The sequence below is a fragment of the Lytechinus variegatus genome, chromosome 11, assembly GCF_018143015.1.
Source record: "Lytechinus variegatus isolate NC3 chromosome 11, Lvar_3.0, whole genome shotgun sequence".
Classification (NCBI taxonomy): Eukaryota; Metazoa; Echinodermata; class Echinoidea; order Temnopleuroida; family Toxopneustidae; genus Lytechinus; species Lytechinus variegatus.
Genome location: NC_054750.1, coordinates 12,341,544 through 12,359,765, shown reverse-complemented (window position 1 = coordinate 12,359,765; position 18,222 = coordinate 12,341,544). Strand labels below are relative to the sequence as shown.

Below are 18,222 nucleotides of genomic sequence, written 5' to 3'. Positions count from 1 at the left end.
ATCAACAGAAATCTAATCAGACCATGACGGCACTATTGTCTTTAAATATATGATTCCTTCCTGGAAAAGTTCTCTCATATAGCTTAGAAGTACTTCTCATTGTCCCAGTGGAGTTGGTTTACACCAACAAGTGGAGCCGAAGAAGTTGTTTATCTCAACGTCATCATCATCAAGGAAGATCTAAGAAGAGTATGAAGGCACTTTACGATTCAGGTACAGATTCTATTCTTGGAACTTGACAGTTTGTTCCTGAAGCTTGCAGTACATTGTATCAACTAAGTAGATTTGCCTTTGATAAAAAAAACAACCGGTAGAAATGAAGATGGTCTCTTTCTCAAGACCATCACCTTGGAACGTCTAAGAAGGACATGAGGGTGCTATGCTACATGTAATTAAGTAAAGATATCTTCCCTGCAATTTTCTCATCTAATCAAAGCGAGGAAGTACATTGCATCAATTCAGCAGAGTTGGCTTTTGCAAATTAGTGGAACCGAAGATGTTCTCTACCTCATCATCTCAAAGGAATGTCTGAAAAGCAGTGAGGGCGCTATTCTCTAAAAATAAAGAATATCTCCTGGACCTTGAAGTACATCATCCCTTAATAGTTGCTTTTATATATATCAACTTAACACACCAAAGAAGTCCAATATCTCCTGCTCATCAAAAGATCATGACCAAGACAAACATAGGGGTGTCGTTATGTTCTTGGAAGTACAGATCATGGAAAGTTTGTTCAATCGATTGTTCACTTGATGAAGTTGGTTGGTCCATCAATTAACAGCATCATAGATGTTTTCTTCTTCCTCGTCTTCACCTGCAGTAGGGAAAAACAAGAGGAAAGAAAAAAAAGTCATAAAAATCAAAAGGAAATCTTCAGTTTTGGGTGAATCTGAGGTAGAACTGTGCTACCTGAAATCGCTTTTTGAAAAATGAGTACGTGTCTATGGATCTATGGCACTGACTGACTTCTATTGGGGGGGGGGGGGATTAAGAGAAAGACAAACATGATGTTTCAAGCAGAGTACCAGCATGATGGGCTGAAAGAGACATACAGTTTAAATGCTTAAAGTATGCAAATATCATTGGCAATTATACATATAGGAAGATGCCACTGTTCACTGAAAACTAGATACAAGAGTGTGCCTCTTGGATAATTCATTTTTTAACTGAAAGTCTTCATTTATTACTATTGTACATTTGCAACTAGCTTTTTATCAGAAACTGAGAGTGTCATACATCCACAAATCAAAAGGGTGCATTTAATGGGGGAAAAAATATGAGGCTGTAAGTAATTTGCCCTAAAAATATGTAATGAAATTAAAGGTATGACACCCCTGGGATTCATACATGAATCTTTTCTGAATCTTCTTATAAGAAAAGGAATCAATTGTAGGATTTTCAATTTGAGAGATAGGAAAGAGAAATACAATAATTTCATAATAAAAGAAGAAAAGTTGGACTCTAATCTAAATAGAATCAAGTGAAAATGATAAAGCTAGCAATATTGTGGAGAAAATTTCACTACCTGCACATCACAGATAAGGCACCTGTCTGCATGGTTCCGTGAAATTTGCTCTTGTGACAATTGCTCCAGTATAAATGCCACACACTAAAAAAGAATGAACAACATCAAGCCTGGATTGAACACTCTACACTACCCTAAACCTATCCTGACATAGAACCCTATTGCAACCCCAAGACAAAATAATGCCCGGAGCAGGACCAAATGTTTTGTCACTGTGGAGTGTTGTGGCCCACTGGGTTAGTTTTCTGACTTTGAAAAAGAGGGTTGTGGGCTCGAATCCCAGCCACGGCCTAATTTTTTCAGCAAGAATTTATCAACATTGTGCTGCACTCAACCCAGGTGAGGTGAATGGGTACCCTGTAGGAAGAAATTCCTTGAATGCTTGAGCAGCTAGGCAGCCCAGCTAAAGCCAGGGTAATAATAATAATAATAGCAGGGCCCGCTGGGAGAACAGTTTATTTTTCTATTGAGGGAATATACATATTTCTGGACAGGGACATCAGAAAATGTGGGACCTTGTATGATTTGTATAAAATGAGGAAATCCCCCTAACAATAGGCAACATTTTGGAAAACAAATTTTTTTTCATGGGGATAGATAGGGATATGCCCAAGTTCCATTTTCTTGTTATAAGACAAACAAAATTATATTAGTATTTGGATATGATATATAAATGTTGTATTAATATTTTGAAAACAAGTCAGATTCTATTACTAACTATTATTGATTCTGTCATTTTCTCTCAGTCAGTATTTGTAATCAATATACTACAATTTTTTTTCCCCTTTTAATGCAATGTGATACTGAAGGTAACATGCTCTTAAAGATGAATGCTGCCCTCACAAGCCCAAAACAACAATTCTATCATTTTCTGCAAGCTTCACAATTATGAACAATTTAAAGGTTCTAGAGGCTGATGATGAGTGAACTTTAGTCTCCAATCTTCATGGAAAGAAACACATCATACAGAAAAGCTAAATTTACATTTCAATGCTTAATTTACTATTTATATTTTTCCTTACTGTATTCTTATTTTTCTTATTTTACATTGTAACTTGAGTACTCTGCAAAGTGGATTTGATGCATTATGGAATCTAAATACAAATGAAATCTATCAAAGGCACACACATTACAAATAACACTTTTCATGTTTGGTGAGAAGATTAATTATTCTCTTGTGTTATCCAGCTGTGATGACTGGTTAAACTGGGGAAGGGGCACACATCTCCCCTTTCCTCTACTCTTACTAAAATTACAAGTTTGCCAATTAAGCTCATTTAATACTTCCCATTATGATGTAGCCTATATACAAATACCTATCCTTCTATTGATTTATAAATACAAGGCTTAATAATTGAGCTCTTATAATCCCCCTGTCAAAGTAGTGCCACCCCCCCCCCCCAAATTACGGACCAACTTCCCTACCTTCCTTCTTCATTAGTAAAAGGAAGAGATTAATTAATTTTGAGATTAAAAATAGATGTCCGGTTTACTTTGATGGGTGACGAGTGTTTTCCTAATCGATTAGTGACTAACAGTAAGGGAAAACAGAGATGGGGGGGGGGGGTCGTAACATAATAAGGAATGCCTTTGTTACTGTAAGCAAGGTTCTATAATTGAGCCTGAAGTACGGTAGTATATACAGCTATCATTGAATAAGAGAAAATTTAGAATGCAATAGCTTTGTTCCTTTTTCATACAATATTTGAGATTGGTTTGCCCTTCTTAGACAATCTGAGCTATAGACCATTTGTTATAGTAATTTTTCTTTAAAGAAAACAACAACAGAGTATTAAATTGCAGATGTATTAATTGCACATGGTACATGTTCTTATCTGGACACAAAGAATGTGTAAATACTTGTAAAAAAGCAACCAAAGGACCAATGACTTTTAAGGTCCTCTCTGAGGGACCTGGTAGTGAAGATAAATAATGCCTTCCCAAAGGGCAATTACTGCCTGAATATAATAGGAATCGAACCCAGGTCACTAGATTTCAAAAGCATCGCTCTACCGACTAAGCTGTGATGCCTCTTGTGTCTATTTACTGCTGATTTTATTTTACTGTACTTTATTTTATGAACCAATTTGAAAACAATACAAATTGAAAACAATACATATAAATATAACATAATACATAATTGAGATGGCATCCTGCTACTAGCTGCAGTGTTTTTTTTTTTTACTGCCAGTCGTAATTCCACTAATCACGCATAAATTCATACTTTCTACTCATCAGACAATGGTGTCAACTTAAAAAAATGACGTTCCATGGTATACCGCGCAAAGCAGAATACCACTTTTGAAGAAATACCCGACGTAATTCCCAAAACGAGAACCTTGAAAATTTGGGAATGGCTGCTGCACCGAGCACTAATGTGACTGATGCGGACCCCGACTCCAACCCACCAGACACTAGGCGCCCAAGGCACAGCTCGAACCACCCTACTACATCAGCCGAGTTTATGAGCTTCACGACTGAAATGAAAGGATTGTTTTCTGCTATAAACAAACAAATTATCGATCGGTTCGATTCAGTTATTGCTGAAATATCTGAATTTAAGCATGAAATGTGTGTGATTAATGATACTATATCTAACATAAACTCTGGTCTCAACGATGTCTCTGATCGTGGCAATTAAGGAGAAAATACCTGACTTTAATCACCAAAATGAAAAATATTAAGATATTGATGAGAAATGGAGCCTTTAACCAACAAGCTCTGCTTTTACTTTTGGCTCCTCATATCCACATCTTTCATTTTCTTTCTTTAATTGTCATTATTTTAGAACCAATTACAAGAATACATTATTGTACTTTTTTCTATTGTTATATTAGGTATACATTTCATATTTTATGATATTTATTTATGCTTATCTGTGATAATTTGTATTGTATAATATTAGTTATAGCTATGATAATTGCTTTGTATTGAGTTGTTGATTTTGTTGAAACTGTGAAATGTTTATATGAATAAACCTTGAACCTTGATAAAAAAATAATGTTGGATGGATCAACGTACTCAGCTGAGCCATTACAGCACAACTGTTCTGCCAAGGGGTCCAGCAATCTGATTAAAGACTAATGCCTGTACCTTAGAATACAGGTCAGGACTCGGTAAAGGTGAATTACCTATTACAGATGTGCTCATTACAAGATGATGATTAGCACATGGTGAACAGGAGAGCATTTCATGACAAAAATAACAAGTCATTTTCTCGGGCAAGTGTTATAAGCTGCTAAAATCCTGCACCTGACTTGATCACAAACTGACCCAATCAATTTTCTGAAATACTTATCAATATTCATAAGAGGGACATTATAAATTATATGACAAATTCCTCCAATTAAAATTATAGCTATGATAATTACTTTTCTCTCTTTTTACCAAAACTGACTTTTCTCTTTAAACCTGATATAATAATAAGCGTGAGATAACAAAGCAATTTAGAAAGCTCCAAAGTCCTTGATGCTATGAGTTTCCCCTGTGTAAACAACCACAGAGATTGAATGGCAAGTACAGATATGTTGTTAAAGTTCAAGTATCATGACCTGTATAGAATTGCCTTTTTTGTTATAAACTTCCTCTTTTGTAAGTGATAAAATGGCTATTTCACAAATTCATTCAAAGTTACAGGGAATAATGAAATGATTCCAGAATTTATGAAAGAACACCCCCCAATGAAAAAAAAAGCAGAACAAGAACTAATTCCAATACACAGCATATAACTCTCACCTTTTGATTAGTAGCTTTTGAAATCTGCCAATTGTCAAATCCTTTGTACCATGGATTAAAAAAAAATCATTCAAAACAGATCCAGCAAAATATAACTTTCACATCATTTTTGTGCTTGTCAGACCCCGTCCACATATTATAAAACAGGATTCATAACTGATATAGAGTTTCAAATGATATATCAATATAGGGAGAAGGAAACAATTTCTAAATAGATGGGGGAAAATGATGATGAAAATCCATATTTTTATCATTTAAAATAGAAATCTGTAAAAGAAATACTTGGGCCCAGGAACCAATGTGCAGATCGATGTTGCTCTATCACTTAAATTGTTGAACCCCAAGCAGCATCTATGAGCAACTCCCAACTTTTAAAGTCTTTTTGGCCTGACGCGGCCAGGGCTTGAACTCTTGACCTTCGGTTGGAGACGGATGCTCAACCAAATGAGCCAACACACATTTCACCAGTAAAAATAAAATACTGAATGCCACCATGAATGACATGGAGGGAACTTGAACAAAAATGTATATTAATTATTGTTTGTCAACATCAAAGGGCTGATCATATTTAAGGAGGGTCTTAACATGATACTGGAATTTCTACTTGCAATTAAAGTCTTGGATACACAACTTCCAACCCTCATGAACCTTGAGATCATCAACCTCTAAACTTCTCGTCATGGGGGAATAGGCCTTCGCTCATTCAGGGCCGACCCTGTGGAATTCCCTTCCACAAAGTTTGAAAACCGAGATGTCAGTGACCACCATTACGAATTACCTAAGGACATACCTGTATAAGAGTGCTCTTTTTACATACATACATCCATTTATTCATTCTTTGTTGTACTTTGAACCGATTATGAGTTTTGTCTTCAATTTATTCTGAAGTGCTTTGAGCATTCAATTAATATGAAAAGTCTATAAAGCTTATGAATCATTTTTATTATTTTCTGAGTGGTCTCTTTGAATTGATTAATTTCATGTCTGACTGAACTCTTTCATTCATTACTTTATCAAAAGAGGGGAGGGGGCTGAGACCATTCAAAAAACAAAACGTCATCCACTAAATCAGCTTGAGTAAAGTATTGAGAGAAATGAGACGATTCAATCTTCTGGATTTCAGACAATCTCCATGAATTTGGAACTTAAGTGCTAAAATCTGCACTGAGACGTACAAAACACATAATATGCTAAAACGAAAATGAGAAAGAACAGATGAGGTGCACTCCACGTCATTATGAAATGAATCTAGAAAAAGGAAGTCCTAAAAATAACCCAAGGTGTAATAAAATCCCACAAATGGTATTACATGCTCCGTTTACTGTCATAAGCTGGTAAACAGATGAATCACTGAGCCCAGTGAGGACGGAACTCCCAGTCGCCTTCATTATGTGAACTGATATGACTTGAACGATAGCCAACCGAAAGTTCAAAAGTTTTCCCATTGCTGCAATCCCCCTTTCAGGAACTTTCTGTATCTCAGAACATTGCTATGTATATCCTTGAATACCACCCCCCCCCCCTCCGCTTTTCCTCACTTTCTTTCTCATTTTCAATTTTTCTCACACGCTTTCTCTCCAGGATAAAATATGTCTGGGTGTAACATACCCTGTAAAGAGATGCCAGTCACTTTTAATTACAGGGCTTGAAAAGAAGCTAGAACAAGTTAAAAACCACATATGTATTGTACAACATTAAGCTTGAAATAGCCTGATAAGGGAAGCTGACATCGCCTGAAATGAGCCAAAAATACCTGAAGACTCTCTTTAATTGGAAAGGTGTGAAAGCCTTCTGCCTATGGTGAAAGCTATTTACAATGTAACATGACAAGTATGTTTCAATATGAGTTCATGAATGTTTGCATTGCTTTTATTATGAATGCTAAACACAGAAGCCATGATTTTTTTTTCAAAAGGATGGAAAAACCCATAAATAAATGTGTTTTAAAATGGACCCTAGCCCACTTGAGAAATAGTCAAATAGTCCAATTAATAATATCCAATTAAGTGCATAGGGACATATTTGGCAGTGATATGCGCTATGTAAGCATGTTGGTAATATTATTATAGTCTCCAAGCACAGACTCAAATTTGATGCTTGAACAGATTATAGGGTGAACATGGACTCTAAACTCTTCTGTCTTTATCAAATTGGTAGAAGCAGTCATGGTATAATCTTGTCTCTTACTTTGGATCATGAAGAAACCAATGGTAAGAGCCTGCAGACTACTTGAGGAATGCTTAGGAATATATGCAAAGCAAGATGGTTATGAAGAAGACCTAGTGGCTTTTCTTGTCATCATAAATCTGCCTCCACTACCGGGGGGGGGGGGTGGGGGGCACTTACATTGACGAGTAGATACCATGCGTGACCAATGGCAGTTTCACACGCCAACTTAAGGAGTGCATTTTCAGAACATGGGAAATACGTGTTTAGGGTGCATTTCAAGACCCCATGCATGGTCACGCATGGTATCCACTCCTCAATGGAAGTGCCCCCCCTCCCCGGCTTCATTACAATGTGTATGACCCGGGCTATGTATGAGACATTAAGAAGATTATCTTTCTTACAGGCATTAGGAGCACAGATTACTTGAATTTGTTTTCTGACAATTCATTTTTACAAATTCTTTTACAAACATCCATAGGAAGAAGCTTGAACAGCTTATTGCATAATATCAATGGACATTCTTTTTTTTTTAGATGGGGGGGGGGTCAATTTCCCAAATACATAAAGAAATGAATAGAGAAGGTTAATATTGTCAGCAATAAAACAAATACTGAAAGTAAATCAGACAAGTCTTTAAAGAGGAATCAGGGAAGCCATAATGAAAAAAGGGTCTTAAAACATTCATACTTCTCAATTCAGATTTTGGGGATTTTACAATTTCATTCCTTTGCGAAACTATCTTGTCCTTGTTTTAAGCACTTTGGGACATTCTGAGAAAAGCTCAGTACGTGAATAACAATACGGATAAATTGATAATAAAGATGTATTTCATCAATTTGATTATTCTTCGTGATAACAAAATAAAAATAACAACCATACACATAAGGATAATAACCATCACCAAATCCACCTTCACAATTTACAGTGTGTAAGCCCCAATATATTTGAGCTCAGAAAAAGGTAAACAAAGGTTAAATATAAAAGAGAAAAATTGCAGACATCGAAGAACAGAAGAAGACTCAACAGCAAGCATTCTAGAAATGCCAAGTTAAAGCACATTTTTGTAACAAATATTTGATGAGGCCATCATGAATATCTTTTTCAATATTTCAGCTGATATACAATAAAGACTGAAAAGATACATTTTAGTTCAGATACACACCATAACACATAGAATTATTTAGTAAACCACAAAATGACTTTTTTTAAAGAGATTCACAACATCAAGCCAATCATTTAAAAGTCAAGAAAGAAGAATGAGGAGAAGAATAGAAAGCAAAGAAAGAAAATACTTCATTAGACCCAAGAAAAAAGTCAATAATACTTTGTATGCTGTAGTGTGCAATACAGTGCCACATAATATTTTAAATATCGGTATATAAAGGCCACCGCACACCTTACGGCCCGACTGGTGTGTGACTGGTTTGTGACTGAGTGAGGGGAGATGTGACGTCATAGCTCTTGTCAGCTTCAGAGTCGCAGACCGGTCAGAGACAATTCGCAAGGAAAATCGTAAGGATTTGACATGTCGAATTCTTATGACTGGATCGCAAGCTCATTCCAACTTCCAGCCAATCAGACAGCAGAGTTGCATGACGCGTATATGATAAACAATGCACACACGCAGTAGTAAGCCCACTTTCTCAGTTGCTATGGCAAAAGCAAAAAGCACATGCGTTAGTCGCAGATCGAATTGCAAGGTGTGCGGTTTCGAGGTTTATGACTACCTTGCGATTCATCTCCCCTCACTCAGTCGCAAGCCAGTCGCCGACCAGTCAGGTCGTAAGGTGTTCGGTGGCCTTAACAGAAGGAAATACCATAGAGCAAGAGAGTACATCATTCATAGGGAAAGGGAATACTTTATTCATATAAGGAGAAAAGTCTGACCAGCTAATCAAGTGAGGATACATAGATTTCCCAGGAAAAGACTGATATTTGCATATGATACAGGAATACAATGAAATTCAGGATAAAGCCGACGAAATGATTATTTCAACTCAGCTGAATACTCACTTTCCAATGTTTCAATTGGTTCAACAATTTCCGGCGTTTCTGATTTTTTTTCTTCTGGAATTTGAGAATATGATTTTACCAAAAACAAACAGATATGTAAGAAAATTCATGATACTCATCATGTATTCCCCATTCTCTGATGGGTGAGAAGAGAAATTCAAGACTATAAAAAATGACTCAATTGTGGAAATAAATCATGTAATTGATGGTAAATTGCCAATTTGTCTGCTGCAAACATGTCGACTCACCAGATGGTCTACTTTTATTTAGTCTAATGCCATTCCGTCTATCAACATTTCGTCTAACAACCATTTGGTCCAATAACCATTTGGTCCAATCATCACTTTGTCTAATCACCATTTGGTCTATGACCACTTCGTCTCATAACCACTTTGTCTAATATCCATTTCATTTTCAATCATTTTGCACAGTTATCGCTTTATCAAATTAAACCAAATGGTATATGGACTAAATGGCTATTGGACCAACTGGTTATTAGACAAAATGGTAAGTGGACAAATTGGCAATTATATCATTTGCTTAGAATCTTATAAGAAGTAGAATTGAAAATTAATTTTCCTGCAAGTATCTACATAGCAGGTGAATGAAATTCAGTTACTTCAATTACAGAGACAACATAATGTCATGGTCGCACAAACAAAACCAACTGAGATGGACATCTAGAATATTCTAATAGCTTTGATCAGTTTAGAGTCGGCTTTGATGTTGCTGGTGCGACCAAAGGAAAATTGTTATTCAAACCCAATTCATGATTGGGCAATTCCATAAAGTATGTACATCCGACCCCCACATGGGACCTTCTTGAAATGAATTGTCTCTGTTGCAAGTTCATACCAGCAATGCTCTCAAATTATTGTGACTTAAGCATTTCATAAACTGAAGTAAGAATGAATAAAATGGGGTCAAACGTACAAAAAGATTATCATTTAATGGCGTTGATGAATTGTTTTATTAAAGGGTATGTACATCAAGACTAATACACCAGCACAGTTCCCTATTGAGGACTAACCCCGTTCGTACTCACCAGCCATGACATCATCATAGACCTCTCCGGCATCAAAACCTTCTAGTCTCACAAACTGATGATCCACGTAACCATCTACATAAAAAAATCATAATAATCATAAATCAGGGTGTGAGTTGTCACAAAAAAACTGAAAAAAGCTGAAGAGTGTTGAAAAAGTCTGGAAAAGAAAAACCTCTCATACTTTTTGCACAGAGGAAAGCCAAAAATAAGCTGAAAATCAAAACAAAAAAAATCTGAAATCAGATAAAAATCTGAACTCTCACACCCCTGATAAATAATGACAGTGAAGTTTTTATTCACAAGGATTACTCAAGTTGAGATGTACTTTAAGCCTCATTGCCTTATAATAGTGAGACAAATTGCCTCGCATCAACATTTATCAACCTGTGAAAGAGTAATTTAGCATTGTGTATCTCCAAAATTGTTTTTTCTAATAAAATCAACTATAAATTCAATCTTTTTTCAGTAGAGTCAAGCCTACAGATGTATATGCACTCTAGTCACCTGTATAAAAGAACCCAAATTTGATTTCCCTTGAATAAAATTCCCTGGGGGTACTTAGATTTGGTTTGGTTATCACCCAAACTTGGAGGAGAATATGGACCCATGTTTAAGGCCAGTATCTAAAAATTAGGGCCATGCTTAGGGATTTTCCAGCATAAAACCATACCCCCATGTTTAGGGATTTCTTCAAAAGAAGCGACCCATTCCAGTGGCACATCCTGTGTGCCTTATTTCATGAGTACCCCCCCCCCCCCCCGGGAAAATTTCCCCACTGAAACATGTGGTACAGGAACCTTTCTACATAGACCACCAGCTTATATGGACCATCTTCTGGGCCCTATCTTACAAAGAGTTACGATCAATCCAATCAATCGCAACTCTATGGAAATCTATCAGTGTAATAATTTTTTCTACAGGAAATTTGCACAATGTCCTATGTACACAAAGGCGAACACACCACATTTTCAAGAAAACAATGAATGTATGAATATACAGTACATCATATCTAGAAATAAATTTGGAAAAAAACATGCATAATGTTGATGTTGCTGGCTTTCCATAATTGAGATTGGTTGGATCAATCGCAACTCTTTGTAAGACAGGGCCCCAGGTCTCCCTTAGGTGGCCTTTATATGAGGTTTCACTACACCAGAAAATCAAAGGTTCTTAGAAATATACAGTGCGTCCCACAAAAAACGAAACCGAGATTTATTGATGATTTATCATAAATTAATCACAAATACAATAGACAAATGACCTATCATTTTAAAGGTTAGAATCTCCTCTTTCATCTGAAACTACTTAGATTATTTCCCATTCATGCATGAGTGAGCAAAAAAAATTTGAAAAGGGGATACCAAAAAGTCACTTGGCGGGCCGTATCTGGGTTTTAAAAAGTAAACCACATTTTCAAAAAATTCAATATCTGCTCTTGAATTTGATACCTCAATTACAGAAAATGGTCAAGAAATAACAAAGTTCTGTTTATTTGAAATAAGGCTTGAATTTCATAAAATTAAGAGGTTTTACAGGCTAGCGTTCAAACTCACTCGACACTCCGTTTTGTTGACGATCAGCCATGCATTAAGTCTTTTGTTACCGTGCGATAGCTTCTGTGGGAAACCGGTGAAAACACATTTATTTAATGAAATTATGGAAATACAAGCATTGTTTCGAGGGATCATAACTTTTTTACTTCTTGATCATTTTCTGTGATTAAGGTATCAAATAAAAGAGCAGATATTGAACTTTTTAGTCATGTGATTTTCTTTTTTAAATTCAGATACCCCCGCCAAATGAGTTTTTGTCATCCTTTCTTCGAATTGTTTTTGCTTACTCATGCGTGAATGAGGAATAATCTAAGTAATACCAGATGAAAGAGGAGATCCTAAGCTTTACATTGGTAGGTCATTTGTCTATTTTATTTATGATCAAGTTATGATAAATCATCGCTAAGTCTCGGTTTCGTTTTTTTTCTGGGATGCACTGTATAACTTACAATGTCCGCCTGGGTTCCTAGCCAGCCACTTCCCAGGGGGATTTCCCTCTTTCCTGAGGATTTCAATCTTCTCTCCGATCTGACATTGCAGCCCATACTTCTCATACTCAGCATCCATGGCCTCCAGGACGATGCCCTCATCGATGATGTTGATGTCACCCTAAGTCGCTGCGTGTGATCTAGGATGGAGAGAGTTTGACAGAGAGAAATAGAGATAGAAGAGAGACAGAGCAAGACAGGGAGAGACAGAGATAGAAGAGATACAGAGAAAGAGAGAGAGACAGAGAAAGACAGAGAGAAACAGAAAGAGGAGAGACAGAGCAAGGTAGAGAAAGACAGAGCAAGGTAGAGAAAGACAAAAGAGAGAGAAAGAGAGAGGAATAGATAGGGTGTTGATTGCCAAAGTCACATTGCTTGAAAAATTTGCAATATGCTGCACCGCAAGAAATGGACAGAATGCCAAGCTTAATTTGCTAATTTCTCAGCAATTACACAGTATCTACCAACTGGTTCATTTGATACACATTTTTAAACTAACAAATACGTGAGTGGTCCATTTATTTAATTTGGTTCAAATTAATTTCTAGATTGTCATCATAACTGGCAAGTACAATAATGCATAAAATATCATCTAAACATTCCCAATAATATATATTTGTTCTTAATGTTCCTCTTTCATTTCTAATTTCTGGATTGTTATCACAAATGGCATATAATATAATGCATAAAATATCATCTAAACATTCTCAATGATATATATTTTCTCTTTAGGACTGTTCCTCTTTCATGCTTCCATATCTCTCATCTGAAATAAATTCCAATCTTCCTAGATTGCTTCAGATTATCGGATACATATCACTTTGTAAACTTCCCTCTGTAACACGAGTTGTTTTGATTATCAAGTACTCTTGAAGAGGATCACAAGCATTAGAAGTTTCTTATTTCAATTTATCGAAGATATCTACATACCTGTGGGTGTTCATTTCATATCACTTTTTAAAGGACAAGTCCACCCCAACAAAAACTTGATTTGAATAAAAAGAGAAAAATTCAACAAGCACAACACTGAAAATTTCATCAAAATCGGATGTAAAATAAGAAAGTTATGGCATTTTAAAGTTTCGCTTATTTTCAACAAAATAGTTATATGAACGAGCCAGTTACATCCAAATGAGAGAGTTGATGACATCACCCACTCACTATTTCTTTTGTATTTTATTATATGAAATATGAAATATTTTGATTTTCTCGTCATTGTCATGTAAAATGAAGTTTCATTCCTCCCTAAACACGTGGAATTCCATTATTTTAACATTTTGTGCTTCAGGCAAGGATGTCCTAATTGTCAAATTCGTAAAAATTGAAATATTGTATAATTCAAACAATAAAAAACAAAAGAAATAGTGAGTGAGTGACATCATCGACTCTCTCATTTGGATGTAACTGGCTCGTTCATATAACTATTTTGTTGAAAATAAGCGAAACTTTGAAATGTCATTATTTCATATCGCTTTCTTATTTTACATCCGATTTTGATGAAATTTTCAGCATTGTGCTTGTCTGATTTTTCTCTATTGATTCAAATCAACATTTTTCTAAGGTGTACTTGACCTTTAAATGTCATTTCTAAGCTTGTATTAAAAAAAAATATACCAATTAATTACGAATGTGAAACTGATTTCAGGCTTATTTGCTCCTTGCGACAGAAAGTAAAAAAATGAATTTTCCCAAAGCAATGTTTGATTTGTCATTTGATTTTCATAAACACTTCCTCATATGCAAACAAGCTTGGTTATTTTCCATGAGAAATGGCCCGGTCCTCTACTGTCTTTCAAGAAATGAGGCAGATCTGTTTGTTGCATCCCTTTAAATAACATTCTGACAGAAATATAAAGCAGAGCTCCATGACATTAAAGGGATGGTCCAGGCTGAAAATATTTATATCTTAACACACAGAGTAGAATTCACTGAGCAAAACGCCGAAAATTTCATCAAAATCGGATAACAAATAATAAAGTTATTGAAGTTTAAAGTTTAGCAATATTTTGTGAAAACAGTCGTCATGAATATTCATTAGGCGAGCTGATGATGTCACATCTCCACATTCCGTTTTCTTATGTTATAACATAAAATCATATTTTTTCATTATTTTATATTATATATGAATAATGTGTCTCCCTTATAATGAAATAAGTTGCAGCAATAAATATCTAATGCACTACATCAGTTGTCAATCAAATTTTTCTAGTTCTTGGAGGAAAAAATTTGAATAAACCTAATTTTGTATGATAAAATACAAAAGAACAAGTGGAGATGTGACATCATCAGCCCACCTAATGAATATTCATGACGACTGTTTTTACAAAATATTACTAAACTTTAAAATTCAATAACTTTGTTATTTGTTGTCCGATTTTGACAAAATTTTTCTGCATTTTTCTCAGTGAATTGTACTCTATTTATTAAAGCCTGTGTATAGCTTTGGTAAAGGGTCAATAATGTGATTGATAATCGAATATCATCTAATATGACAGTCTTACTGAAGCGTAGAAACCGTTAAGATATTTTTCCAACTGCACTTCTCTGAGAAAATTTCAAATATTCAAATCTTGGATATATAGCGCCCTCTCTCGGCGATGCTTGTTTTAAATTTAAAAAATGGGCATTCAAGCACTTATCTTATAAATTTAGTGATTAGATATCCAAAAGTTACAGACAAAGAACATATCTTGAAAGTTTCAGCCCATTCCATGATTTGGAATAGGATTTAATTGAAAGACAAAAACACACAGATATTTTAATTTGATCGGGTGACCCGATCAAGTTAAATTTCCATGTAAAATCGCAAAATTTATCCTGTAACACACATTTTCATTTCATATCCTCCACATCATAACTGTTATAGGGCATATCCATTCATATTAGCTAGCAATGAATTGGAATAGTGATAGGTGCATTTTGGTGGATTTACCAAAACTATACACAAGCTTTAAGCTATACATAATTTCAGCCTGGACCACCCCTTTAAACATTGATCATGAAGCTGGTACCTACGATTGATAGCATTGATTATATGTGCATGATCAATTGTAAAAATTAGCCCCACATTACTGGCCCCATAAATAGCAATTTTCTAAGAAGGAGCTCAATTCATAATTTCACATTATCATATCAGTTGTCCTGATAATTCAATTAGTGTCCTACTATATTCATGGATCTGATATTTAATCATAATCAATTATTGACCAAAAACTCCCCCCCCAAAAAAAAAATCATCATAATCCTTTCAGATCTGTACAAAATAGTTCATACTTACATTGAATCTTTTCCTCAAATCTCTCTCCTCTTTCTCCTTCTTCTTTTTTTCTTCCTTTTCCTTCTTTTTCCTCTTCTCTTCCTCCTTCTTCTGTTGTTTCTCTTGTTCTTTTCTCAGTCTTTCTTCCTCCTTTCTCCTCTTCTCTTCTTGTTTTCTTTGTTCTTCCTTCTGTTGGGCAAGATCTGCCTCTTCTCTCCTATAAAAGAATAAAGGTCACATCCACAGCTACAATTAAGATGAATAATTATCCACCGTTCATATAAGTTCATTGACCCTAAATGACCTTTTACCTTGATCATGTGACCTGATGCTTGTGCAAAAATGATCTGTGATATTTGATTACCATTGGATTGGTTTTATTCATGATTAAAGATACATAAAATATAAACAAAATATTCATTGCGTGATCAAATGATCATACAGTATATAGCAATATCAAAACATAACAATGAATGTCATACAAAATATTACAGGGATAACCTGTTTCAGATATAAATAGCTATTATATTACCTACTCATCTATGTCAAAGTTCCATGCAATAGATTGATTTACTCTTGAGTTATAATACCATTTTAAAATTCTTAACCTTGGTTAAGATCCCAATGTTGCATTTCAAAGTGATACAACACTGTATTATGTTTCAACAAACCAAGCTTTCATCTTGTGTAGCAGCAGCATCTTTGTATTATGTACTTATTTACAGAGCCGTGGTGTAGTGGTTCTGACTCTCGCCTTGTAAACAGAGGGTCGTGTGTTCGAATCCCACCGCGGTCTAGCGCCCTTTGGCAAGGCGTTAATCCACACTTTGCCACTCTCGACCCAGGTGCTAAATGGGTACCCGGTAGGATGCGAAAGATATTGTGTGTTTGATTTTGCCAGCGCCATAATTAGGCTGCGATGAATGCAAGGAATGCTCCCCAGGAAGTGGAAATTGTGCACTTTTCGTGCGGGATTGAAATGAATCCAATGACCGGGGTAATAATATGCTGTAACGCGCTTTGGGCCATTCTGGGAAAAGCGCTTTATAAAAATTGGTTATTATTATTATTTACACTGCATTTAAATTTATGACATTGTGAACATTAATAAATAAATGAATGCATAAATAAATACCTTTCTTCATCTACATCCAATGCTTCATATAATTCATCTTGCTCTCCATCCTGACATCAATGAAATAAAGAACAAGTATAGTAAAGATGTGAATGACAAGGGGAAAAATAAATTGAGACAATAAGAATACTGCATAAGCTGTTATTTTCGCGATTATTGTATTATCACGGATTTCACGAATTGCTGAGTGGCCACGAAGTTAACAAACCACGAATATCACCAACAGTAAAGCTTTGCTACTGCAAACATCCTGTGGTGAAAAATTGAGATATGTACAAAAATAAGGTTGAGAAGGTTCAGTTTGTAATTCCTAACACTTTTATCAATAATTATTCACCCACTGTAATATCAAAATCTATTTTCCTATTTAAAATTACAGAAAATTGTTCATACAAATGGTAATACATGGGTTAAACTAACATTTTCCCTAAAAATAGGAATATCCATAACTTAAAGGAACAGTCGGCATGTATGCCAAAAATTTCTGTAATTTCTGATCGTCAAGACAGTCAGAATAAGATTTTTCTTATTTAATAACTGTCAGAATATCAACCAAGGTTCAAAGACAATAACAAAACTGAGGAAATCCTTGAGCCGAACATACTCACCGCCTCTACGTCATCGTAGATATCTGGCTCCTCTAACCCGGAGCCACTATGCTCCGCTGACCTTGGAGGGAATGAGACATTGGATCCGCCACTGCCATGGAGGGCAGGAATGCTGTGGATGGAGGGGAGGGGCGGTGCACTATTAGACCCCGCCCCTGTCACAGTCAATATAGGGGCGGGATGTGATGGTGGTGGTGGTATTGTTAGCGGAGCTATGGAGAGAATTCAAAAAAATAAAAATTAAAAACTCCTTTTACTAGATTAGGAATTTAAGTTCATGAAGTGAAACAACAAAATAAATGTGACACATGCAGTTACCCAGTTACCTCTAATCTATATTAAATGAACTTCCTCATATAGAAAAACAAACAATTAACTATTTTAGTAATGCATAAGGAACTAAAGAATGTTATTGATTCTTGCAAGATGCGTACAATCTATTAATATCTAGCTATAACAATGATTTCCCCCAAATAGTTAGATGTTTATTTCCTTGAACCAGAACTTTCCAGTTTCCGTCACAAAACAAGGATATCTGAAAAACATCTTTCCTCTGTTTATCAAATTTTCATTTTTCTTTCTACAAAAGATCAGGGCCTACATATCACCTGATATTTGAACTATATGGCCTATGAAATTAGGTAATAACTAACCTTACTTACTTAAGTCTTAGGAGTAGGGGTCCAAATAAG

The 18,222-nt window shown here is 35.4% G+C and overlaps 1 protein-coding gene across 1 annotated transcript; it reads right to left on the bottom strand.

Annotated features, from left to right (window-relative positions):
* Nucleotides 1-462: 462 nt before the first annotated feature.
* LOC121424062 (FYN-binding protein 1-like) lies at nt 463-12,650 on the bottom strand. The gene is made up of 4 exons (XM_041619647.1): nt 12,493-12,650; nt 10,488-10,562; nt 9,443-9,496; nt 463-814 (listed from the first exon to the last, which is right to left on the bottom strand). Exons 1-4 carry the CDS (start codon nt 12,608-12,610, stop codon nt 771-773), a joined length of 291 nt encoding a protein of 96 aa, XP_041475581.1. The 5' UTR covers nt 12,611-12,650; the 3' UTR covers nt 463-770.
* Between the last annotated feature and the right edge of the window lie 5,572 nt (nt 12,651-18,222).

Bases quoted from the DNA above. Each gene is read 5' to 3' on its own strand.
- LOC121424062 (XM_041619647.1), bottom strand. From the start codon at position 12,610: ATGGATGCTGAGTATGAGAAGTATGGGCTGCAATGTCAGATCGGAGAG. The intron at 10,563-12,492 runs GTAAGTTATACA...TTTTTTATGTAG, and splicing joins TAGGAACCCAGGCGGACATT to ATGGTTACGTGGATCATCAG. The intron at 9,497-10,487 runs GTGAGTACGAAC...CTCAAATTCCAG, and splicing joins CTATGATGATGTCATGGCTG to AAGAAAAAAAATCAGAAACG.